The sequence below is a fragment of the Nicotiana sylvestris genome, chromosome 2 (assembly GCF_000393655.2).
Source record: "Nicotiana sylvestris chromosome 2, ASM39365v2, whole genome shotgun sequence".
In the NCBI taxonomy this organism is placed as follows: domain Eukaryota; kingdom Viridiplantae; phylum Streptophyta; class Magnoliopsida; order Solanales; family Solanaceae; genus Nicotiana; species Nicotiana sylvestris.
In genome coordinates this window covers 69,059,958-69,086,935 of record NC_091058.1, presented here as the reverse complement: position 1 = coordinate 69,086,935, position 26,978 = coordinate 69,059,958, and the positions used below count along the sequence as shown (strand labels likewise).

Genomic DNA, 26,978 nt, shown 5'->3' with positions numbered 1-26,978 from the left:
ACTGCCTCTTTGTAGCATTCTGATGTGTTTTACGTGTTTTCTTATCGCTCAACCTTCATTTATTTTTATTACTCACTTAGTTGGCATACTCACATTACTCCCTGCACCAAGTGTGCAGATTCAGGAGCTTCGGGCTCTGCTAGCGAGGGTTGATTGCTTCCAGCAGACTGTGTGGAGTTTACTAGGTAGTTGTCCGGTGTTCGCAGCTCAGTGCTTCTCCTTCGTATCTTCATTTTCATTGTACTGGATTTTGTAGTAGACTATATAAACTCTTCCTACTTTTAGACAGTCGTTTAGATGCTCATGACTGGTGACACTCCGATGTCGGGCTGTGTTTGTTTCCGCAAATTGTACTATTTCACTGTTCTTTTGGGATTTAATCATGTTAATGACTTAAATTGAATTATTATAACTGTTGAAAATGAATTGGGTGTTGTGTCGGCTGGCCTTATTTTAAGATAGGTGCCATCACGACCGGGTTCGGATTTAGGGTCGTGACAGTGTCATTTATAACTCATGTTCAAAATTTGAGGTCAATCGGATGTGATTTGATAGGTTTCGGCATCGAATGTAGAAGTTAGAAGTTCAAAAGTTCATTAGGCTTGAATCAATGAGCGATTCGTGATTTTAGCGTTGTTTGATGTGATTTGACGCTTCGAGCGAGTTCAAATGAGTTTTAGAAATTGTTGGTATGTTTAGTTGAGGTCTCAGGGGCCTCGGATAGATTTCAGATGGTTATCAGAATGGAATTTGATTTGGAGAAATGACTGAAGTTTGCTCCATGGCCCTTGATAGGGAATTATGGAGGTCGAGCATTAAAGTTGTAGGTTAGGGAAAAGTTGTGAATATTTCTAAAGCACAATAGAGTGAGACTAGCCAGTTAGGAGTTAGACTAAGAATGTCATTGGTCGGCTATTGATGCAGGGCTTTACCTGCTAGTTTTACTATACCAACCATCTATTTCGTATTTCGTATTCTGTATTTCATATCTCTTATATTGTTGTTATTTTATTATGCATTTTTATGGCACTAATATATCGGCTCCTGTTGCTTTTTTGAGTCGAGGGTCTCCTGGAAACAGCCTCTCTACCCTTCGGGGTAGGGGTAAGGTCTGCGTACATATTACCCTCTGCAGACCCCACTTGTGGGATTATACTGGGTTGTTGTTGTTGTTGTTGACTGAAGTTTGCTAGTGTTCAAGTCTGGTTTCCTTATACGTGATCGCGTGGACAAGTCTGCAATCGCGTAGGCTTAATTGGGCAGCTGAGGTTTTTGTTCTATGCGTTCGCTAGTTGAGGGATGTGATTGCGTAGTTGAGCGAAACATTGAATATCCAACACGTGGCTAAGGTCACGTTCCCACAGAGTAAATGAGGCAGAAGCGGGGTCACACACATTTTTTCATCGCGAACGCGTGAAGTCATTCGCGATCGTGTAAGTTTGAGAGCCAGTGCATCGCGTTCGTGTAAGGTTAATTCGTGGGGAAGCATATTTATGCTTCGTGATCGCGAAGCATTTTCCGCGATCGCGATTAAGGACACCTGGGCAGAACTTATATATTTCCAAAAATGAGAGTTTGAGTCATTTTACATAATTTGATTTTCAGAGCTCGGATTGAGGCGGCTCTTAGAGAGATTTTCAAGGGATTGACTAGGGCAAGTGATTCTTACTTGGTTTTGGTTAAATTACATGAACATATCTTTGATTTAATCATTTAATTATTGATTTGGGATGGAAAATTTGGAAAAAAATGGAGAAAACTTCTTAGGCTGAATTTTGGGGATTTGAGCGGGATTTTGATATCGAATTTGAGTAATTTTTATATGGTTGGACCCATGGTTGAATGGGTATTCGAATTTTATAACTTTTATCGGATTCCGAGATGTGGGCCCGGGGGATTGACTTTTGAGTTGACTTTTTGACTTTTGATTAAGAACTTAGTATTTTCATATGGAATTGATTCCTATAGCTTGAGCTGATCGTATCAAATTGTTTGTGGTTGGATTCGAGGCATTCAGAGACCGATTCATGAGACAAAGACTTGTTAGAGTAGAGTTTTACACGGTCTGAGGTAAGTAACACTTCTAAACTTGATTCTAAGGGTATGAAACCCCGAAATTACATGTTATGCGACTCATGTTGAGGTGACGAGCATGCTAGGTGACGGGCGTGTGGGCGTGCACTGTAGTAATTGTGATTTACTTGATTCCATGGAACTGTGCAGCTATTCTATCTAAATATTTTTACTATACTCTATGTGTTAGAGCACTTGAATTGTGATTTATGCTAGAAATCATGTGTTAGGCTATATGTTGGTACCATTGGGACCCACAATGGTCGTTCTTTGCTTCCGAATTAATTGCTTAATTGCAGTTATGTATACAGTCACATTCATCATTTCATGTCATATCTCAGTCTCTGTTATCATATATTGTCACTTCTCGTATCATTGATATGGGCTTTTTAGAATGAGTATTGTGATCCCGAGAGACTAGAGAGATTGATGACTGAGTGAGGCCGAGGGCCTGTTGTGAGTGATATTTATAGGATTTGGCTACATACCGCATCATGCTTTATTGATTCATGTCAGGATTTAGCTTATTATAGCGCTTGGGCTGGATCTGCCTCTCTGGAGTCTGCACACCCATAGTGAGCATATTTGCTATTGATTCATTTGCATTGGGCTGGATCTGCCCTGAATTTATTTCCATTTGAGTTGGATCTACCCTGTACAATGCTGAGTGATTGCGTGTGATGAGTGAGAATTGAGACAGTCAGGTTGAGTACTCCGAGAATGCAAGTACGTGAGGCTTACATTGTATTGCATCACATAAGATATATATATTGGCATGTATATATAGTGATGTCTTATTCCACGTATCATTCAGACTTGACATATTTTTATCTGTTCTGAGTTTAATTGTTAGATTGAAAGCATGTCTATATTTTCTGTACTGTAGCTCTGAAATTTGAATGTACCTATGAGACTCGTCATTACTTTCAGTCCAAAGGTTAGATTTGTTACTTATTGAGTTGGTTGTACTCACGCTACACCCTACACTTCGTGTGCAAATCCAGGTATTTCCGGTCACGGTGGTTGTTGATATCTGAGTTTTCAACTGTTCGGAGATTATCGAGGTAGTTGTCTGGCATCTGCAGACCTTAACTCTCCTCCCCTATCCCTCAGTTTTAATTATTCAGTTTCTGTTTTATTAGACAATGTATCAGACTTTGCATTTGTATAGATGTTCATGTATTCAGTGACATCCTGATTTGGGAACTTCTGTATTGAGTTGTGACGATTTTATCCAGTTTTATGAGATTTTCACTTATTTAAACCTATTTTTAGTGTATTATGAATTTGAGAGTGTCAGTATGTATGAGTTGTCGGATTACCTAGTATCATGATAGGCCATCACAACAGGTTGAGCTTTGGGTTGTGACGGTTATTTTCTTTTTCTTCTTTTCTTTTATTTCTCATATTCAAACCTTCGAGCAAATGAGAAACTATTGCCCGTCCTTGAATAATCAAATTAATTACCTTTTTTATTACTAATCTTACAAAAGTTTCAAAAATCAATTTCTCTTGATTAATCACTTATGGCATTACAACACACATATCTTATAAATTAATAAAAATGAGTCAAGAAAAATATCGCTTAAGAGATATATATTTTGTAAATCACACATAGAAGCATAATAGATTTGAAAAAATTGGTAAGATAATCTCTTTCAACTGTCAAAAGGCCATTAAAAGATATTAGGACACAAACCGTTTAAATTATTTTCAGATGAGGAAAATAGTCTTATTGTCCTCAAATTGTCAATTGTTTTGAGCATGTAATCATACTTCCCCAATTCTTTCTAAAATAATGAAACAATAATCAAAATTCAAGGTAAAATTTATCACAATCATTCTTAAAATAAAAAAAATAGAGCATTTTAATGCAAGACAAAAAGGCAAAGCTAGTACTTTACGTAAAAATTCACACGCAAAGTTAGGATATATAGTAGTGTACTTATCAAGGTTAAAGTTAGATTCCTCAAATATTGTCCACAAATTACACAATATGTCCTTTTCTTCCTTACTTCCTAAACAATGAAAGTTATGCACCAATATCGTATATTAAAAATAGCTGTAGCAAAAACACCAAAAATGAGAAGAAAAAAGTAAAAAAAAAAAAAAACTTATGTACAAAGAATTTCTAATGAAAAGGAGAAGAATGGTCAATAAAGAAGAAGAGACGAAAGTGACAAAAATAAGAAGATGTGCTTTATAATTTATAATAACCAAAATACAAGTAATAACTTACATTAAGTAATAGGAAAAGAAAGTATAACATATATTGAATAATTGTAATAGAATGGACATTAAGTATATTAATAATCATAATAAACATAACCGATAAGAAGCTACTAAGATAGTAAGACCAATACCTTGAGGGTTGAGGCTCAAACATAAAATTTTGTTAGAGGTTAAATTTAAACTGCAAGATTTCTAAATAAACTGAGTAAAGAAACACCAGCTAAAAACACAGTCTCTTCCTAAAAAATACTGCAAAAGAAATAAGAATTTAAAGAATGAAGCAATGCCATTTAGTGCATAATTACCAGTTGAAAAGAATTTGGTGAGAGAAAATAAACGGGCAAGATCGTTTCTGGAGGCACTCGATATTCTTATTGTGTTTGTTGTTGAAGAAGACCATACTTTTATTGCTATATTTCTATGTTTCTACGTTGCTTCATTGCATAAAGAATCATATTTCATGATGGCTTTTGGGCTTTCTGATCGAAGGTTAATTAGAAATGGGGTGAAGGATAGTGTGGGAAGATGAAGAATGTTAGCATTACCGCCGCCTTCATATATTTGTAGTGCTTTTTTTTTCCCACTCATTTATTGTTTGAGAAAATGAAAAGAAGAGTTACACCCATGCACATAAAACTGAGCAATTAAAACACAATATTTGCTTAATTTAGTAATGGTACACCAATGTACGAAAATGAGAGAGACCCAATTAAACTGAAAAATTTGGCTGTTAATTTATCCTTTTGTAACTCAAATAAATATAATGAGATGTAATAAATAGAATAGAGAATGATCAATTTCCAATTACTAAACAATTTAAAAGAAAAGAATGAAGGGGGAAAAGCAAAAGAAGAAGAAAAAAGATAAATAGAATCCTTGACCGAAGAGAGATGCCAAGTCACCTTTTTTATTTTCTCCGATGGTTAGTTTTAATTAATAGCGACTTTTCGACTGCTAAACATTAAAAGATAAATGTGAAAAATAAGGGAAAATGGCAAAAAAATGACAAAATAGATAAATAGCATTGCAGGCTTTAGAGTGGAGCCAACACATTGTCCCTACTTTATATAGATGTATATAGATTTCACAGCATTTTCTTGTCTTATTCTTCTACGTGCAATTGAGATGCGAATACTTTTTAAGAGAAAGTTGATAGAAACTAAGGGCAACGCGAGTTTCTTCAAGTTTACTAGACATTGATTGAAAATAGAATAATTTGAAAGGAATTAGACATGCTTGATGTGAGAACTTTTACAGCTTAATAAGTCTGTTCTACCCTCTTGACAAAAAATGGAAATTCTAAGTTCAATAAAAATAGGTGAATGATCTCCGATAACCTTATGTTAATTTGAAAAAAAAGATCTTTTATATACGCATACGACTCAAAATTTTGGATACATCCTTCCTTCTCTTTAATGGAAATTAAAAGTTCAGATAGTTTATGTAGGAACAAAAATGAGGCTCTTCGACAACCTCACACCCTAAAATAAGGCGTGGGCAGTGACAGAGCCAAAATTTACGTTAAGGGTGTCAAAATATATAAAAGTAAACATACCAGAAAATTAAGGGGAATCAATACATGATGCCATTTGACACCCCTTCCTATAAGGTGGTGTGGGGCGAGGAAAAATGGAAAAAGAAGAGAAACAATTACAAGAGCAGTACTGAAAGAAGATATAGCAATCAGCACGGACAACGGTCGTGTCATTTGACGAGACATTTTAAGCTGGGCAACATGTTCTCCAAGAACATCTCCTGTTCGTCCAATTTGATAGAAAATCCTTTTATGTTTCTTCCAACAGATCCTGGTGTCCCGTCAAAGGAAATCCTTGTCAAAGGTTGTCATATAACTATGTTTTAACCTACACTAATCTGAAACTACCACTGATCATGGGGGCAACTGGAGGTTTGATGCTCCTAGAGAGTTTCTGGTGCACAAGAAAAAACACATACTGGTCTGGCATTACTCTTCACTACAAAAGCAAGTCCAGAAAAATGAAAATTAAGTGATCAATACGCATCTATTGCATGTTTCTAACAGAAACCAGACTAGGAAACAAAATGGACATCTTGGCAGTAACATGCCCCGGGCACATCTTGGCTGCGGATTTGCGTACAAATGGATTCTATACCATCAATTTGAGCGCACAATCTCGCACCAGAGACCTTCTCCAACCCTCAAAGTGAGCCCGACTTTCCTTCCTTTGGACCTTTATTCTCCTTTGCTAGGAGAGGAGGTCATGAGTGAGAGACTTCGTTCTGAAGGAACCACAAACACACTGGAACCACAAAACGAAGTTGACCTCCAGTCCTGGATAACGATCCCCTAGCCCTACGGAGATCGGAACACCAAAAAAACAAAATAAAAGAGACACTATTCAAATGGACATCAAGTAAAAGAGTCGACCTACAGTCCTGGATAACCCAGGTATATATAAAGAATCATATGTTGATTCTGCTAAACATGATTGTGGAAACCATCTTCCCACAGTCAATTCAATTATATAATCTGTCTCCATACAGAGACTGCGAAAAGAGCAGTCCAAGCACTTCCTCATCATTTCTGATATGGTTATCTGGACTGCTTGATACATTACAAGTGATTCCCTCGAATATTTGGTGGCCATGACTTTGAAAGACCTGAAACAGGAATGCAAATAAACCTTAGCAAATACTTTTACAAAACAGCCCCAAAGAGACAGAGTTTCGAAGTAAACACGTAAAGGAAGGGAAATGAACAATACTGACACTAAACATCCAATCAATGAGCCAATAACTACATTTTAAAAAAAAAAAAAAAAATAGACAGTAATTTTTTCTGTGGACAAGAGGCTGTGCAGGGAGTTTCTTTTTTTTCTAGATACATTAGATACTCAAAATGAAAATTGAGATTTTACAATGTTTCCAACGTTTTCACTTTTCAGCTATGAGTACACCTCTTGGCAACAACAATAGTGGATGATTAGGGCATCCGGCTCAGGATGGAAAGGAACCACATTACAACTCTCCCAGAATGCATTGTCCCACACGGTGACAGAAGGGCAAGAATAAATAGAGAGCGCAGACTAAACCAAAAATTAAGATCTTTCTCTTGTATCCTTACAGCCAGGAGCTTCTCAAGGAAAATTCACAAAAGAATAGTACTATTATTTAGAGTATATTCATTCATCCAGCCATAACTACCCCCAACACAGTAAAAGAATTTGGGATTAAACCGGGAACATATTTAACTTAGAATCTGAGCGAGAAAGTTGAAAAAGACTACTGATGAAAATCCTCCGAGGGAGATCTACTACCTCTTTGTTGCCTCCCCGCTGACGTTCAAGGTCATATTCCAAGTCTACCACACAAGTTATAGAGCGAGCCAAATCCTTGAATTCATCCTGCAATTGAAGCAACATCAGACAAATCCAAGCGTGTGTATTATCTTCAGGGTAAAACTACATCAAAGCCACATAGACTAAGAGGAGTATCATGATCTCCTTACCGTGATACACCAGTTCCTTCAACAATTCAACCTGCCATTTGGTCAGACCCACTGCTCTGCGTGAATTGTGGTGGGCGAGCTGCAATCTGTGACTGACGAGGGGACGACATGGTGATGCCTGAAGAAACGGGGTAATCAAGCAGCTTCACTACAAAAAGATAACAGCTTAAATTCATTCTTACTGACTCAGACCACATAATAGGTATTTAGACAATGTAATACTTGTTGCCCTTCAGTACTACAAATTTCATTACAACTAAGCTCAAATGTTGTAGAGAGCGAAAAGAGGGGTAAAAGATGACGCAGAGTACGAGCACTTGTTAAGGACATAGCTACAAAAGTAATTGCTCGCTTTCTTGAGATGTAAGCTTATTTACACCTTGACAACTCAGGAAAGCAGGTAAGCAGTACCTTATTAACAATCAGATCAACCTCAGCAGGTCAATAAATCTTGAACCACCCTCACTCCCAAATACTTAGATTTAAACCCCCAAAAAAACAATATCTCAATTGGTCATTCTGGGTTGTGTTAGTATTACATGGTTGAGAGTCAAAAAGTCATTAATGTTACTGCTGTTAAAGCCACCATTTTCTGTATGTCTTGATATGTATGTTAGAATTATTATGCGATCAATCCTCCATCCTATCTCAACAACAACAGAAAAAAAACAAAAAAACTCAGTGTAATCCCACAAGTGGGGAAAAGATGGATGCAACAAGAGGACTTCTTAGGTTGTCACCCATCCTAGCACTACTCTCGCCCAAGCACGCTTAACTTCGGAGTTCTGATGGGATCTGGTGCATTAGGGCTGGTATGACTTCATCCTATCTCAATGCCTTGCACTTACCTAGTAAGCACATTCAACAGATCTTCTGATAATGGGTGCAAAAATCAAGTTAATTCCAATTTGAATGATTCTCAGGCCCTGTGTTGTCCAACTATTTGGTGAAGTGTGACAATTGGGACTTAAAAGCTTATTCCTTTGCACCAAATTTTTTAGAAACATCATCGCTCATAATGAAAAACTCTACTGAAGTAATTTCTATTTTAGAAACCCTTTTTTGTTTTGCACACAAAATGCAGGAAATAATTCCTACCAAAGTCGTACCTGAATGATATGGTAGTTGCATGACAGGAACATTGTCTGTTGTAGCTCCGTTAGTATTAGGTCTCTGATATTGCACCATCTGAGGACCTGGCATCATATGACCACGAAATGCGTATGCAGGACTGCCAGGTTGCATACCAAGTTGGCCAAATTGCAATGAGTTCGTGCCAACAGTACTTGGTATCCCATACATCTGAATGAAATGCAAAGATAATAGCTATAAAGCCCTGGATGGAAAGTGATGCGTATAATCACATGCCCACTAGCTCTTCCTAAAATTTAGCCTTAACGTTCCTCGTAAGAGGGAAACGACGAAAGAAAGAGAAACAGATGTTATTTAAACATTTTGCAAAGTAGACTTACTTGTGGATAGACGTAGTCTGGCCCATATGCAGGAAACCTACCAATACGCCAATCAAGAAGGACAAATTAGGTATAATAAATGAGAACGCTAGAGCATTTCAGGTAGTGTTAATGTATTCATGAGCATGATTACAACATAGCTGATACTAGAAATTCTAATCAAATCAAAAGATCCGTAGGCAAACATCAATATACAAATATATAGATGTTCCCACACCAGACTGAAATATTTTAACAGAAGGAAGTGCCACAGTAAAAGCATGTCTTTCTTGCTTCACAACAACTTGTTGTTTTTGTTTTAAGGAAATACTTGATAAAGAGAAAAATTCAATCATTTGCCTTTTTTTCATAAAATTAAATTTGCAGAACATGAAGTTAAGATAACAGAAAAGAGAAAGTTGTGAAATTACAATGCTAATTCATCAATTCGGGCAACTTTTAGATGAAATAACTATTAAGTATCTCAAAAGTCTGATAGGAGTTAGAAGTCATCATATGTGCATGAGGACAAAAATTTTAGAAAGAGATTTTCTACCACAAAAAAGAGCTGTACATATATCTTTTCATACAAAGTTTGCTATATCAGCTTTTGATTTAGCCATGGTCCCCTCTCATCTAATGAGCAACACACCAAACTTTCAAGTTTCAGATAAGAATATATCAACTCAATGATAATGAGGTGTCTCCCATTACTGAGCACTTGGGATAATCGGAAAACATAAATCAGATGATTCTCTCCCTCTCTTTTTTCTCCCCCAAAAAATAAATGCTGGTTCTGGTGATTCCTAATGAATATTATATCAGACTGCTGTTCTCATGACGCGGAGAAACACCCATACCACGTGAGCGAACTAAAATTAGACATTTGCACGGAAAACACCAGTATTAGATCCCCTGCTCGGGTAGTCAGTACTGACCTATATTGAGGATATGAGAATCCAGGCTGATAGCTGTAAGGAACTGGTAGCTGGTAAATGGGGTTGCCCATATACATACCCCTCATGGCCTGTGGATTTCCCAGATAGGGCATTGATGATCTCAAACGTCCTATAAGATAATCAAAATTAAAGGGAGGATAAAGAAAAGCATAAATGTCAAATTGCCACGGTGCACCAAAATGCTAACTGAATCACATTATATTTTAGTTTTTTGTTAGGATTACCATTGTTGTTTATCTTTATTTGGTTTATTATTAGCACAATAGTGTTACTTTAGCGTCCAATCTCTTGAAAGGTAGACCAGCTCTGCTACACCAAAAGAAAAGGCCATCTCTTGAAAGAAGGTTTATACACGCTCTCAAAACTTAAAGATAGATTATTGCTGGCTCCGCCGTCTATCTCTCCATAAAATTAGATTAGCATCAGTCCTCCCTATCTATGCACCTTCACTTAATGCCTTTGTTTAGTAAGGTGGGAGAAGAAAGAAAAAGATAACATCAAATATAGATCAATTGACATATTTTTCCCAACCATTCTCACTTGAATCATGAATGACTAGGCTGAAAGTGCCAAAAAAAGGGAGCAAAAAGAAGCGATAATGGCTAGTGAAATAATGCATTATCAAAATGAGAATATAGTACCATAAGGTAAAACTCCTTGAGGTCGTCCAAGTGAAGCCAAATTACAATTTGCTCTTCTGCCATCAATAATTGGATTAGGATTGGCGCAAGCCCTCCAAGCTGCTTCAGGATCATGGAATGTCACCTAATTTCCATATTAATTAAACAAATCAGCATTTCGCAAATGAGAAATGGTGATCAGAAAAATTGAGCCGTTGAACATTATCCAGAATGTATGTTGTCACCATAACGAAGCAAATAGTTGGAAAGAGGACGCAGAAGTTTTGATCAGATATTAATCCACCTACATGGCCATGAATGATCTTAATAATTAAAGAGAATGTATTTTTGGACTGCAATTATCCGGTAATTTGTTTCTTTCAACACATATTATTCTTAATACTTTTACGTTCAACTCAATTCCACACTAAAATGAGGGCCAAGAATGCCATGCTACGCATGATTTCTGCCATGTAGCAAGAGACAATCACTGCCAGATAACATGCACATATCTCTTAATTGTACATTGGATCGAATTAATGCCAATTTGAGCAAAGCTTCCTCAAAACTTTATGATAAATTAAGGTCAATGTAAATTGTCTTTCTTTTATTTCTTAAATTCCGTATCCAGTCAAATAAATTCATTGAAACGGAGCGAGTAATAAGAAAGTGTCACTCCTTGTGCAGGAACCTAGCAAGTTAACATGGCCAGCTCATCCAAGCCAGTCGTACAAGAAAGCATCCGCACTAGACAGCTGTCTTTGCCTTAAAACTATTCATTAACGTATCAAATTTGACAAGTCACCTTTGGCATGTATCCCATAAATGAAGCAAAGTTCAAATCTTTCAGTAATAATAATAATAATAGTAAAAGTTACTGCTAAAAGTGAGTCGAGAAAAGGAATTACACATGAGTAAAAAGCAAATAAAGAAGTAGGAATTAAAGAAAGAAGACTCACAAAGCCATAGCCTTTGGAGCGGGCAGTATGTTTATCAGTGATGACAACAGCTTCAATAATATCACCAAACTGCTCAAAATAACGGCGCAGTGATTCACTCTTTGTCTCCCAAGCCAACCCACCCACAAAAACTTTTGTATAAGTTGTATCTCCTCCAGCCCCGTATGGGCCCCGACCCACAAACGGCGAATTACCCGAACCACCACCACTACTACCACCTGGACTCATCTGATAAGCCATGAATACAAAGCTCCTAAACAAAAAGTATCAAAAATTGATAGTAAAAAAGATAAAATCTTTTCCTTTTTATAGGAGCCACCGAAACAAGGGAGTGATCAAGAAAGAAACTTGAATTGTAAGAAAAGAGAGAGGAGAGAGGTGGCAGTGTGGGGAGGAGAGAGAGAGAGAGGAGAAAACCCCTGGGTAAAAACTACAAAAACCCTGCTGGATTCTGGCAAATTTAGTGCAGAGGAGGAGAGAAGAGAGAGAAAGAGAAAGAGAGAGAGAAAGAGAAAGAGAGAGGAATGAATACGTGTGGGTCCAAAAGTCTACGCGTTTTTGTAAAGATAGCCAGCTGATTCAATCAAAGACTTTTAGAGAGAGAAGATGCTGAGAGCAACGCAGATGGATGAGGGAGGAGGAGGCTTTTTTAGCCGTGTCTGCGGAATCTTCCCGACATTTTCATTTCATTTTATATTTTTCAAGGATACGTCATCTTCGTTCCTATCCTTTGTGTAATGGGACTGTGTTTTCCTTTTTTATTTCATAGAATTTCCTTTCCCTTTTCATGTAATGTAAATCGTAGCCACATTAGGTCAAGGATGGTCAAGCAATAATCTTTCGCGGTAAACTATATTATATATATATATATAAATTACATATTATTTTATATAATTTTTATATTATATTTTAAATATCTTTAGCATAATTGAGTGAGAGATTCTATCTATTTAAGTTGTTCAAAGGTGCAAAATTATCCGTCCTTTTGATTTGCCAAAACTAAATGAAGCTTCCATGTGTGGTCTTTTTGACTCTTTTTGGATCTAAAGAATTTTCTAATTAATAAGTCTTAAACTTAAAATTTTGTAAAATAAAAATTAGTTTATAACAAAAGTTATATCTTAAACAAATTTTATAGTTTAATCGTCAAACTTATTTAAAAAAAAAATCAACAAAAGCTCATTGCATGCTGCAAACCCTCTCAACTCTCTTTTTTTTCTTTGGTTTTATGCTTAGGTTTATTAGTAAAAATTCATTTGTTATTTTTTCAAATGGTAACTTTGGTTTATAAAATTTTAATTCTATTATAAGTATTTTTTATTGTTTAATTAAATAATGTGTAATTTGATTTAAAAATTTTGGTACACCATTCATGTATAAACCAAAATCTGCCCTAAAAAATTTAACGTAAAACGGCATTAAGGAAAGTGTCGGCCGAGGTCGACCAAGAAGCGATGAGATTCGCAGTCGGGCTGTCAACAAAGATCGAGGTCGAGCACCAAAGATAGAATAATAAGTAATAACATCCAGTTTTTGTAATAGGATATTAAGATATAAGGCATGTAATATTCACTTGATAAGAACACTTTTCATAAAAGATTCTCTCTCTAGAAAAGATACAAACATTACCTGTTCATCAATATTCTTATTCACCGTATTCCATACTTTTTCATCAGATCCGAGAATAGTTCAAACATTCTAGAATTTATCTGTCACTTATCATTGTTAGGAGGAATAATTATCTACCTAATTCATTATTGGGTGAATCACTTCTCCTATTTACTTAAATGTCATTTAATATTATTTATTGCTAGTTACTCCTCCATTATTGTTTATACCTTTTTGAATATTAAATGCATGTCATTTTTGATCTCCCACTAACTTTGTCCTGCATCATCCGTATTTTTAAGATCTATATCTAGAGCCGTCAAAATGGGCTTGGCCCGTGAGGCTAGCCCAACCCAGCCTGCTATTTGGGTAGGGTTAGGCTAGGATTTTTTGAGCCCATTTAAAACTGAGGCTTAAGTCCAGCCCAAGTCAGCCCGCTGGCCAAAAATTAATTAAATTCAAATTAATTAGTATTAAATATTTAATATTTTAAAAAAGTAAAAAGTAAAAAGTAAAAAAAAACTATTAACTATAATCCCCATTTCCCAACCCTAAATTGCTCATTTACCTTTCCATATCAACTAGGATTTAGATTTTTTTATATGCATGTAATATGACAAAATTAATTTTTTTTGGCTTAATTAATAACGAACTCGAAAAGTCTTAGGTAGCTGGTAAAATCTTTTTTTCAAAAGAAAATATTACTTTAAGTGATCCGTGATCAGTTTGGATTATTTTAATATATTAACAATATTTTAACTACTCTTCAATATAGATAAAGATCAGTTTTAAATACATAAAAAAAATTGACCACTAGCAAATTTCAAGAATTTTAAAAATTTTATGCACTATAATGACGAAATCAACAAATGATGTTAATCCTACATTAAAAAACCTTAGCATATAAACTTGTTAAAATAATCCCTGAATCTGAGGAAAATGAAAGAAAGGTATTAAGAAAATATTCATGTAACTTTAAAAAAGAAGAACAAGAGATATAAAGAATTTGTATTTCAATTACGAGATTCTTCGTCAAATATCAGTCTTTTTGTACACCCTAAACAAATAGAAGTTGTTTATATGATTAATCGACTATGTCACGAAAAAATATTTAAGAATTTAAAGAATTTTTTTTTTCTAAAAAAAATTGAAGTGCCGACCCGCCCTAGCCCGCGACCCTTTTAGAGCTGGGCTGGCCATGCCATTTTAAGGCCCATTCATATGGCGGGGCGGGCCGGCCTAGCCCACCAAGTTTAAAAGCCCACGAGGCTTGGGCTGGGCTGGACTGACCCGTTTTGACAACTCTATCTATATCTAGAGATATTATTAATAACTAGGTTTAGCCCATTGTTACATACAAAATAATAGTTTAACTAAACGATTATATTTTTGGTCAAACAGTTCATCTACAAAAAAAATTGATTTGCTTAAAGTTTGAACCCCTTGGTCACTGTTGTATATTAAAGAGAAAGAGAATGCTCTCCCACAAACTATTTTGGGGAAACTATAATTCACATATGTATTTTATTTTCATCCGTTAAATGGACGTCTAATACTATATTTTATAAATTTAAATTATCTGTACTCACGTTATAACAAATTTTAATATCATAAAACGTACTGGAATCGATTATTTTATATATTATTGATCTTATTTTTCGGATGACCAACTTATCCATACTTTACAAGAATTACTTGTGATTATTTCTTTATTAATTAATAGTGCAGAAGAATTTTATATTACTTCTATCTAAAGCTAAACCTACAGTTTATTGGTTAGATTAGTTAGTAAAGTACAGAGACACGCACATATATAGTTTTCCCTGGACTTCAATGTGTCGTTACATTAAAACTTTTCTAACGTGATTACGACCACAAAACCAATTATGTAAACATGAATCCAGAATAATTTTATGATTTGTATAATAAACTACCCAAAATACGTTATTAATGTATTTGAATTAATTCATTTCGCATGTTGATTTATTTTATATTGTTTATTTTTCATATTATAACTCAATTTTACTTCTTAAAAAAGAAGATATTAAAATGTCCTTAAAATCGAAGTAATTAAGGAGGGCATGATTTAAAGCTAAGAAAAAGTTAACAATTCAACGTCAACAATATTTTTGATCCGATTTTGGAGCAACAAAACTACAAAAGTAAGAAGTGTTTAAACCAGTCACAATTTAGGTTCATGTCTTGAAAGGGTTTGGTCATCCCTATATCGCGTTATTTTGGATACTAAACTATGTTCCTCGCAAAGTAAGAAGATTGTCCATTTTGATACTAAAGTCAATAATATTCAAAAACATAGTGTCAAGCATCGATGCTTCTAGATTAAGCTGAGAGAGATTGCAGCACAGAGAGGAGAAAGAGAAGATAGAGAAATTATCTTTCACTGTTGTATCGAATAACCATCTGTACACCTATTTATACAATATATTTCAACTAACTCTAACTACCTTCTAATTTACATAATTAACAACTACTTTAATAAACTTTCTTCCAGCTAAGAGCCAACTGACTTCCTACTCACGTGACACCTTTAACACTCATAGTCAAGATGTTTAATAAGAACAAATTGAACATTTCCAGCTTGGATAATAAGAAGTCATGATGCACCTTTTCTAAATCTTTAGTTAAAATATCAGCTAGTTGCAAGCTTGTGGGCATATGTTCTATGTGTATAAACCCCTCTTATATCTTCTCCCTAATGAAGTGAAAATCGATTTCTATGTGTTTTGTTCGTTCATGATAGATAGGATTAGCAGCAATTTGAAGTGTTGCCTTGCTATCACAATATAGCGTAACAGGCAACTCCAGCTTCACCTTCAGTTCGTCACACAGTCCAATGAGTCAAACTATTTCTGCAATTGTATTGGCCATGCTTCTGTACTCTGCCTCTATTGAACTTCTTGACATTGTACTTTTCTTCATTGATTTCCAAGAAATCAAAGAGTCACCCAGCTTGACTATGAAGCCACTTACTAACCTTCTTGTCACGGGGCAAGTTGCCCAGACTGCATCACAGTAGACTGTAAGTTGTGAGGATGGCTTAGAAGATAATAAAATGCCCAAACCAGGTGCATTCTTCAAGTACTTCACCACGCCCCTTCCATGTGTGATCTCTTTGGTCTATGCATAAATTTGCTCAGGTTCTGCACTTTGTAGCTTATATATAGTTGAGTCATAGTTAGGTAAAGCAACTTCCCTACCAGTTTATGATAGCCAGTAGGATCAGACAACAACTCATCATTATTGCCCCCAGTCTTATAGCTGTGATCAAATTCTGCACTGGTGAACCTATGATTGACCACCATAGGTGTGTCAGCAGACTTAGAATCATCCAGTCCTAAGTCTGCAATAAGGTCCAATGCAAACTTCCTTTGACATACTAGTATTCCATCTGTGCTCCCTGCAATTTCAAGACCAACGAAGCATCTCATATCCCCAGATCCTTGATCTTGAAAATATGATAGAGCATGAGTTTAGCTGCTTGAATGGGAGAAGGAGAAGAACCTATGATGAGAAGATCATCCACAAAACCAGGATGATGACCAGATCATGCCCTGACCTTTTAATGAAGAGGGAATAATCATGATGGCTTTGAACAAAACTTGAGGAGAGAAGGCCTCACAAAGCTTGAGATTCCACTGTAGAGAGGCTTATTTCAAGCCATACAAAGACTTATGTAGCTTGCATACTTTCCCACACTCCCCATGTCCCAGAAGACCAGGAGGTAGAACCATGTAAACAACTTCCACAAGATCACCCCGGAGTAATGCATTAAACACATCCAGCTGACGCAACCTCCAACCATGCATAGCAGCCAAGGACAAGACAGTTTTCACAGTGACCATCTTTACCACTGGAGAAAAGATTTCTTGGTAATCCAACCCCTCTTGCTGAGTATATCCCTTGGCTACAAAGCGAGCTTTGTATCTATCCACATCTCATTTAGCATTGTATTTGACTTTGAATACTCATTTACAACTAAGGGCCCTCTTGTCAGGAGGAAGGTCAACTAACTACCAAGTTTGATTGTCTTGAAGGGTCTGCAGCTATTGCTGCATAACTGCTACCCAAATGTGGATCATGAAGAGCTTCTACATAAGTGTCAAGTTCCGTAACAGATGATATGTTGCAGATGACCTTGTAATAGTGGTCTGAAAGTGAAGCATATGACATATATGCTGACAAAGGATAAGCTGAGCCCACTATAGTATGAGAGGTGGGCTTAGATCCCTTATGAACATAGTCACTAAGCTAGCTAGGAGTCTTGGAGGTTTTGCATGACTTCATTGTGCCTGTAGGTTCACAAGAACCTGGAGAAACAACAACATTTGTTACACCATCATGAGAACCCTCACTAAGGATGGGAAAGTCAGTTCTAGCATCATGAACTAATACAACATCATGCATGGAAACTGGAGGAGTATGTCCAGTGGCATTTTCAGAGGCACCAGCTGTATAATCTTTTAAGTTCAAAGAAGTATGAACAGGAGAATTGGAGGGGACAAAAAATGTCCCAGCTGCAGATGAAGGCTCCAATAGAGCTGCATCAATAGTAGTTTCAAGAACGAAAAGATCGTGACAATCATCCCAACAATCCACAAGATCAGGTGGTCGAAGTTGATAACAGGAGGACCTGAAAGGAAATACATCTTTCCTAAATGAGACATCTCTGGTGACAAAGAACATTTTATTAGCTAGATTATACAGTCTATAACCCTTCTGAGTGGTAGAGTATCCCATATACACTACTAGGATTACTCTTACTCTAGATTTGTCACTTTTGGCACCCACATTGGTGGCATAACACAGGCACCCCATTATCCATAGGTATTTCAGGTTAGGACTTCTCTTATATAATGCCTCAAATGGTGATTTTCCTGCCAAAGCAGTGGACGGAATCCTGTTAATTAGATAAGCAGCATTCTAAACACATAATCCCCAATAAGTTAGAGGAATGCAACCCTGAAACCTGAGAGCTCTTGCTACCTCAAGAAATTACTTGTTCTTTCTTTCAACAACTTCATTCTATTGTGGAGTGTGAACATATGAGCTTTGATACACAGTTCCTACGCTACTGAACTAGTACCATTATTACTTCTGAAAACCTTGATTGAACCATCAAATTGTGTCTTTATTAATGGTATAAAATCTTTCATTACAATTGAGATATCACTCTTCAACCTCAACAAGAAAATACTGACCATTCTACTATAATCATTTACTAGTGAATGAAAACAATCTCTGACTACCATGTGTAGGTAATTTGTAGGGGCCCCATACATCACCAGAACTAGCTCAAATAGTTTAACAACTCTACTAGTACTTTGAGGAAAAGGAAGCCTAGTTTGCTTAGCTAGTGGACATATAGAACAAGTTCTATCTGCATCTGTCTTGGAACCGTTACAAATGTTTGTTTGTTGTAGTATTCTATGAGGAACATACTCCAACCTCCTATGGCACAGTGCGGTAGATTGAGTCATAGTAGTAACCAATGATTGTGACATCTTATTCTCTATGTTGTTTTTCCAATAGTACAAGTCATTACGGATTCTACCAGTCTCCTTTACCTTTCTAGTGTGAAGGTCGTGCATCAGGAAAAAATAAGATAGAAAGACATGAAATACTGCAATTCCCTAGTTAGTTTAGCAACTGACAACAAGTTAAACTTGAAGTTTGGTACACACAATACATCACTAATATCCCCTTGTGCTAATCTGCATTTACCAACATGGGTAATAGGTAACTATTTTCCATCAGGTAAATGCACTAATGAGCCCTACTTAGCATAGTCATACAAATCAAACAATACTTCAGGGGTAGATACCAAATGATTTGTTGCTCATGTGTCCACTATCCAACTGTACTCAGTTTTATTAGCCAAAAAAGAACAAATAACACATGCCATAATGGCTAATGTTTCAAGGACATTATCTTTGTTAAGCATCTATATGATTTGACTATATTGTTTCGGGGTAAATGTAACCGTGATACCTGCTGTAGATCCCTGAGATTGTGCCTCTTGCATATGTACAAAGTTATGAGTCCCTTGCCTTTGCACCTATATATGGTTGTTGTTCTCATGTGTTGTGCATGCATAAAGATTCCCAAAGGCTGCAGTCATACCTGTTTGCCCTACATTACAACCTCCTCTAGCTTGAGCTGTGAATCCTCCATGTTGTGTAGCATGTGCTCTTTGATGAAAATGACCCGTAAGTCCTCCTTGGTGACCAGTAGGTGCTCCTTATTTTCTTCCGCCTTTAAAATCTGCTGGATAACCAATGAGCTGGTAACATTTTGTTTACTATGTCCTTTCCTCTTGCAATGTTCACGATGTATGTTGTAATTCCTTTTGTTTTTTGCATTGATCCTCCTTTTACTGCTGAGCTCCATAATGATGTAATGTTATTCCTCTCAGCTATTAAGTTCAACTTAGTGTGTGATAAAATTCCTGATGCACTCATTTGACTTTCGTTTTCAACAATTAGATCATAAGCCTGGTTTAAGGTAGGTTCCGCTGATTTTATTATAATCTTCCTTCTACCTTGAACATAGGAATCATTCAATCCACTTAAAAATTGTAATAGCCTCTGTCGCTGAAGATGATCTGCATACTCCTTCAAATTTGTTGTGAGTACCATCGCATCGTACTCAACCTAGAGTTCTTTTAATTTTGTAAAATACATGGACACTGAATATGTTCCTTGGGAAATTTTAGCAATTTCTCAATGCAATTGAAAGATCCTTATCCTATTCACCTTATCAAATAACTCTTTTAGATCTTCTCATACTAGGTGAGCATTAGAAGTGTACAGGATTCCACCAAGTAAATCTGGAGATACTGTGTTCATAATCCATGAGAGCACAATTACATTACATGTTTCGTAGTCTTCATGTAGCTCTGACCTAAACTGATCCTTAGTGCATGTGCCAATGACGAGTCCTAGCTTTCGTTTGGCCTGAAGTGCAATTTTCATCGATCTCCGCCATAATCCGTAATTCTCAGATCCATTGAATTAGGCTGGAATCAGCACGGAGCTTGGAGTATTTGAGGGATGCACAAACAAATGATGAGTGTGGTCAATTTTTTCCGTCGCCATTGTCGATTCGATGTTCTCGAGGGAAGGAGATGAAGATGAAGCAGGTGAAGTTTCGTTCATATGAGCTCAGAGGAAAAATAGACGAGAGCAATGATCACACAAAGCTCTGATACCATGTCAAGCATCTGCTATGAATGCTTCTAGATGAAGCTAAGAGATCGCATCACATAGAGGAGAAAGAGATGATGAGAAATTTTCTTTCACTGTTGTATTGAATAATCATCTGTACACTTATTTATACAATGTATTATATTCCCACTAACTCTAACGACTTTCTAATTACATAATTAACAACTACTTTAACAGACTCTCTTCCAGCTAAGATCCATCTAGCTTCATACTCACGTGACACCTTTAACACAAACAATTGAAAGAACCTAAAAGAGTTTGCTGAAAAACATAAAGACCAATGAGAAAATGACGATGGGAGAGAAGGTTCATCTGTCATTCTTGATCAACATGAGGTAATGCTAAGTTGTCGGAGCCAAATTTTCACCCTATGGTATAGTCCCCTTAAGAAGTATTGGAGCCAGAATTTTTACCCGGGGTTCAAAAGATTGAAAAAAAGAAGACATATAGAAGCTAAAGAAATTTAACATCTCATGTTTATATATAAATAAGAAATTTAACCTTGCATATATGCAAGGTTTAATTTGGGATAAACTCTTTTCCGCCACTGCCTCTAAGTTGATCACTCAAGTAAAATTCCCTGTAGTAGTACTATTAGGTAACATTTTGACGAAGTATGCTCAAGTATTTATTTTGCCCGTTTTGAGTTATCGATTAATTGAATACAACAGAATCCTCATCATGCGGCCATGATGATGCATGATAACTTTGACAATAGTTGCTACTTGCGTAATTATTTGGGTATAATCTAGAGTATTTTATCGTCAACGAGCGACGTTTTAAAGGTTATGATTAAATCGAAAAGCCAAACATGGCGCTGCCACCACTATCATATTGTTTGAATTCTTGTTTTAATTAATCCGGCAGGTTTGAGGCTGGTTTAGTTGACTACAAGTGAAGGTCGAAGACGCTTGGACACTATTTATTAGTTGAAGTAATACATTTAGAATTAGTGTTAAAACAAGTATCTGAAAGTTAAATATAGCTCGTTTACTAATGCAAAGTTACTTTTTTTTGGGCACATGTTTGTTTAACCGCAACTTCAATTAATTTATAAGAAAAATAATGAAACAAAAAGTTCTTCAGTCCAGCAAAAACAGCTTTAGGCTACTTTTTCGACAGCACAATCTTAAAACCAACAACTCTCTATGTACAATTTTTATTTTTACTAAAAATATTGTTCCTAGAAACATTCCTGATGCCACGTTAACGAAAAAGAAGGCAGATACGCAATTTCACACACACTTGTTTATCTGACAAATTGATTAAATGGAGGATAGGATTTAAGTGGAGAAAGTTGCCGATTTGGCAGAAAACGACAGCTTTGCCGCAATTGCCGACAAATCAAACTGCCGCATTTACTAAGAGTTTTTCATGTCCCATCTCCAACCTTTACCCCATTTTTGATCTCCATCACATGAAAACAACTTACTCCAACCATTCTTCTATTTTGTTTCCCAAACTCTTTTATATTCTTCTCTCTCTTCTATATTATATTATTATCTTTCATTTCAATTTCATTTTTTAATTTTCATTAAATAAATTCCATCTTTTATTTATTAATTTATAATTTTCATAACTAAAAAAATTCCGTAAAATTTTAAATAATATAATTTATAAGAAATTATTATAGATTAACTAATAGTTCAAATAAAAGTGAAATCATTGCGATATAAAATTAATTAAATACATATTATATAACGATAAAATAATAAATGCACAAAAATTAATTTATAAAAATTATACACCAAAGTTAAGATATAATATTAATATTATAAGATATTACATAAACATATACAGAGATAAATTAAACGATTAAATAATAAAATAATAATAATAAATTGATGAATAGTATTGGGGGAGATGAATAGTGTACCCCATATTTGAGGGAACACTATTCATCCTCTATTTTGGGGACAAAAATGGGGGAGAGTTAGAGAAGGTTGGAGATGGTTAAAGTTTCGCCGTTTCTTTTTTGTAAAATACATTTGTTTTCTTTGACAATTGACAATAAAAATATAGGTCATGATCCTCTTTCTTTGTTGTCAATTTCTTCTTTATTTCCTGAAACTATGACAAAACCTAATCGCTTTCTAGCAATTCTTAGATATTTCTAAAGTTGCAATATTATCTGCTTCATCATTTTCTTATAGAATTTAAGTTTTGATATTACAGTTATAAAATTAAATTAATATGTCCTTCTCCAGCTAAAAGGTTAAATTTTGAAACGAAACGGCCGCAGATAATCATACGATCTATGTAACTATATAGAAGTTTTGAGTTTATGTCTCGTCTGCCATCGGTAACTGTCAAAAATATATACACATGCTTTACCGAAGGACATCTGCATATCTCAATATTTTGTAGTACTACTAAATACTATGAGTTTATAGATTTTAGAAAGAGGTTACCTGACTTGTTAATTGAACTGATTGAATAACACTATACATGCAAATAAATTTTACGTACATCATGAATAGATAAATTTTTACTATTATTTTCTTTTACTGTGTTGTTGATTTAAATAGCCAATAGAGGAACAAGAATACGTGTGTCAAAAATACCGACAAACTTGTCCTAGAAACAGACAGCTATACAGGGAACGACGAAGGTTCACTATCAATCTCATGCTGTCTCTTTTGTTGAATCTTTTAAAGTTGTACTATAGATCTGCATTTCCTATGCCATCACTAAAAGAGGCAAAGAGCATTAGAGAAATGAATGTACAATTGGCAAGCACTTTCATCCCTGCTTTGCATTGTACCATTTCATTTGATGAAAAGTTAATGTAGATATTTGAGAGATATATATTGTACAGACTATAAATTTTAAATATTCTTAAATTTCACAAGGTTGTATAAGTTGCTAATCTTGGAGTAGGAAGTTTTTCAAATTGATAGTCCAACATTCATACTCCTCCTGCCATCTTCACACTATTTATTACTCCCTCACATTTGCAATAAGTAAATGTCTGTTTTCACACAGATTAAGAAATCCACCTTTTAACATTAACTAACAATAGAATTGACCATATTAACATTTGCCATCTCTTCACATAAATACTCCTAACACATACCCCAACACTATTTACTCTAAGTACAATGTAGGAAAAAAATAATTAATTCATTCTTAAAATCTGGAAAAATCAGATATTTTGGATCATAAAAAAAAAGCCAAAAAATCACTTACAGTGAATCGCAGGGAGTAGTAAATTTGGAGAGAGAAACATTTGTATCTAATTTTCTTTAATAATACTTTAAACTCTAAAAATTTATTGCTTATACAATACTTAATAGTTAATATGTACTAGTTTCTAAGTATTTAAACTCTATCTCAAACAAAAATTAAATAAGGATTTCTAAATTTATGATCATTGCACTTGGAACCTCACTATTCTTTTGAGACAGTTAAGGTAATATGCTAGTAGCATAAATTGAAGAAACCATTTGAATTATCAGGACACCCTTCATAAACAAGAATAAGACGGGTAGTAAGTAAAAGAAAGTGCAATCTGGGCCTCAGCCCAAATCCGGCCTAGGCAGGTAGAAATGATATTAGATAGCCACTCTAAAGAGCTGCTATTTAAGAATTAACCAGTGCTTCTTGAATCTTTTTAATAGAAAAATTAACCCAAATAGCCACCCATCCGACCACTTAGACTAAAAATAGCCGATGAAAATATAATATATGCATAATTTGTGTAATATATGTGTATAATCAATGTATAGTTGATGGCTAGAAAAAGTAAACAGTAAATATGATCGACTATTTATTTAAAGATTCCATTTCAATATTCTAGTTAAATTTTTCGGGACAAAAATGTTCTGAAATTAAGATTTTTAGTTCAAAATCTTAGGACAAAATAAGAACTGGCTCATCTTTAAAAAGCATCCCAAAAATGGTTGTTTGTGCACTTACCCCTTAAGTAGTTAGGTTATTAATTTGGATTTGTCCAATCAACCTCCAGATTTGCCTAGCCCATTCTTTCACCTTCTTTTGGGTGTCCCTAACCATTGCGTAGTCGGCCCAATATTATCCCAACTTAACTAAACTACTATAGCTCCGCTATCCTTTCTTTCATTTCTAACGATAACTCAAACTTATAATTCATTGATCAAAGCCATGGATATTATTTTCTACTATATTGAATTGTTATAAAGAGTAGATTATAAGTGTCTTCTTCATGTCGCGCTTAGTCGATGTATGCACTAGATATGTTAGAATTAAACCCATAATGTTTGCCCATTTTATTACGAACCGAAGCAGGCAGCTAGTGGCAACTGACTACATTAGAGAGGAAACATGCGTGTCGTACTCTACGGATAAGGAAAAGCTATCACATAATTAAAGAGACCAGAAAATCTCAGCAAAAACATGTAGTATTTAGATTTAACACGAAGGGAATTTACGTAAATACATCAAAAGTGGGCAAATTCTAAACCCTTTTCTAGGTTTCAAGTAAAAATTTGCTTTTCTCTGCTGCTCTATTTCTCTCTCAAGTGGGTTCTTCTTCTTCCTCCTCTTTCTATTTTGTTAAGTTTGTTTTCTCTCAATTTTGGTGATACACCCGAGATTACAAACAAGAAATTAATAAGAAAACTCAATCTTCTAAGGAGCTAAAAGAAAAGATCTCCTGAACAAAGACTGAAAAGAGAAAGACGAATTCAGTGAAGAAGAAGAAGGGAAAGAGATTTCATTTCATTATAAAATGCTCTAATGAATGTGTACAATAGAATTCCCTATTTATTCCCAACTAATCACTGTAGAAATTCCTAACGACCACCCTAATTCTGTTAATGACCTCTGTCTCTTTTAACCGTCTAACTAACTCCTTCAAAAGACGCCGTAAGACCCTTTTCATTAGCTATTAACTCACTTATCCAAACGACATTGGTTTATTTGTTTTCTCCTTACTAAACTAAATGATACAGTATAGATACTATTTATATTTCAGAGTATATCATATTCCCTCCTTTAAAACAATCCTTGTCCTCAAGGATTAAATTCTTGAAACTGAGCTTTAAGCTGATCAAAATCGACCCAAGTATTATCCTCCTCAGCTGCATTCAACCATTTCACAAGTACTTGGGCTACATGTCTGCCATTGCGAGGAACCAACCTTCTTTCTCATACTGCTTCAGGAGCTAGTAGTACAACACCATGATCAGTAACTTGAGCAGGGATAATGGGCGACACTGGAGCTGAATTAACTCTCATATTTAACTGAGAAATGTGGAATGTGGGGTGAATTTTAGTGCTAGCAGGCAATGCGAGTTTATAAGCCACTGAACCGTTCTTCTGGAGCACCTCAAATGGCCCAAAATACTTAGGGAAAAGTTTCCGGTGAGAATGAGATTTGAGAGAGAGTTATTTGTAAGGTTGAAATCTCACATACATCCAGTAACCCACCGCTAGTGTTCTCTCGAACCTACCTTTGTCAGCTTGAACCTTCATCCTCTGTTGAGCTTGAGCCAAATGAGACTTTAAAGTTTTGAGATGGATTCCCTAGCCTGCGAACTTCTGTCCACCGAGTCAAGCTGAGAATCAAATGTCATATATGGAACCAAGGGAGGAGGTGTCTGTCCATAGAGGATCTCATAGGGAGTTGATTTTGCAGCTGAGTGATAAGAGGTGTTATACCACCATTCCGCCAAGGGAAACTATTTGCGCCACTCTTTTGGTCTATTTGCTACCATACATCTCAGGTAGAACTCGAGACACCTATTCACAACCTCTGTTTGGCCATCACTGTAAGGGTGATAGGTTGGAGACATATGGAGATTGACTTGCTGCAACTTAAAGAACTCTTGCCAGAACTTACTGAGAAAGTTAACATCTCTATCAGAGTCAAAAGGTAACCCATGCAGCCAAAACACACCATTCATAAAAAGTTGGGCCACATCCAAAGATGTATAAGGATGTTTCAAGCTGAGGAAATGAACATATTTGCTCAATCTGTTCACAACTACAAAAATCACAGACTTTCTATGTCAAGGAGGAAGGCCTTCGATGAAGTCCATGGAAATATGTTGCCATACTCTGTCAGGTATAGGGAGAGGTTGGAGAAGGCCAGCAGAAGCCATAGTTTCATTCTTACACATTTGGCAAAGTGTCACAAGATCGTATATATGCATACACATCCTGCTTCATGCCTTTGCAGTAGAAGAATTGTTTCAGCATGTTGTAAGTTGCTTGAACCCTAGAATGGCCTCCAAGGGAACTACTATGGTGCAGATTCAACAAATGCCGCCTCAACACAACATCTCTGCCTATAACAACCTTTCCCTTCCTAATCAATACATCTCCTTTCAGTTGATAAGGAGGTTGGGCTTCAGGATCTAACCT

General features: G+C 35.7%; 2 protein-coding genes and 1 pseudogene across 3 annotated transcripts; all 3 read right to left on the bottom strand.

Moving 5' to 3' along the window:
• Window positions 1–5,693: 5,693 nt before the first annotated feature.
• Window positions 5,694–12,412, bottom strand: LOC104213735 (uncharacterized). 2 transcript variants are annotated; one of them, XM_009763278.2, is made up of 8 exons: window positions 11,782–12,412; window positions 10,844–10,967; window positions 10,182–10,311; window positions 9,265–9,301; window positions 8,902–9,094; window positions 7,793–7,910; window positions 7,602–7,688; window positions 5,694–6,945 (listed from the first exon to the last, which is right to left on the bottom strand). In XM_009763278.2, the coding sequence occupies exons 1-6, from the start codon at window positions 12,019–12,021 to the stop codon at window positions 7,819–7,821; spliced, it is 816 nt and encodes a 271-aa protein (XP_009761580.1). In that variant the 5' UTR covers window positions 12,022–12,412; the 3' UTR covers window positions 5,694–6,945; window positions 7,602–7,688; window positions 7,793–7,818. The 2 variants fall into 2 exon arrangements, with proteins under 2 accessions (XP_009761580.1, XP_009761579.1); XM_009763277.2 differs by having other exon boundaries at window positions 7,793–7,940; window positions 11,782–12,408.
• Window positions 8,500–8,618, bottom strand: LOC138886661 (5S ribosomal RNA; annotated as a pseudogene).
• A 3,677-nt stretch (window positions 12,413–16,089) lies between the features above and the next one.
• Window positions 16,090–17,252, bottom strand: LOC104213736 (uncharacterized). Its single transcript, XM_070165931.1, has 4 exons — window positions 17,097–17,252; window positions 16,967–17,045; window positions 16,608–16,807; window positions 16,090–16,221 (listed from the first exon to the last, which is right to left on the bottom strand). The coding sequence occupies exons 1-4, from the start codon at window positions 17,250–17,252 to the stop codon at window positions 16,090–16,092; spliced, it is 567 nt and encodes a 188-aa protein (XP_070022032.1).
• Between the last annotated feature and the right edge of the window lie 9,726 nt (window positions 17,253–26,978).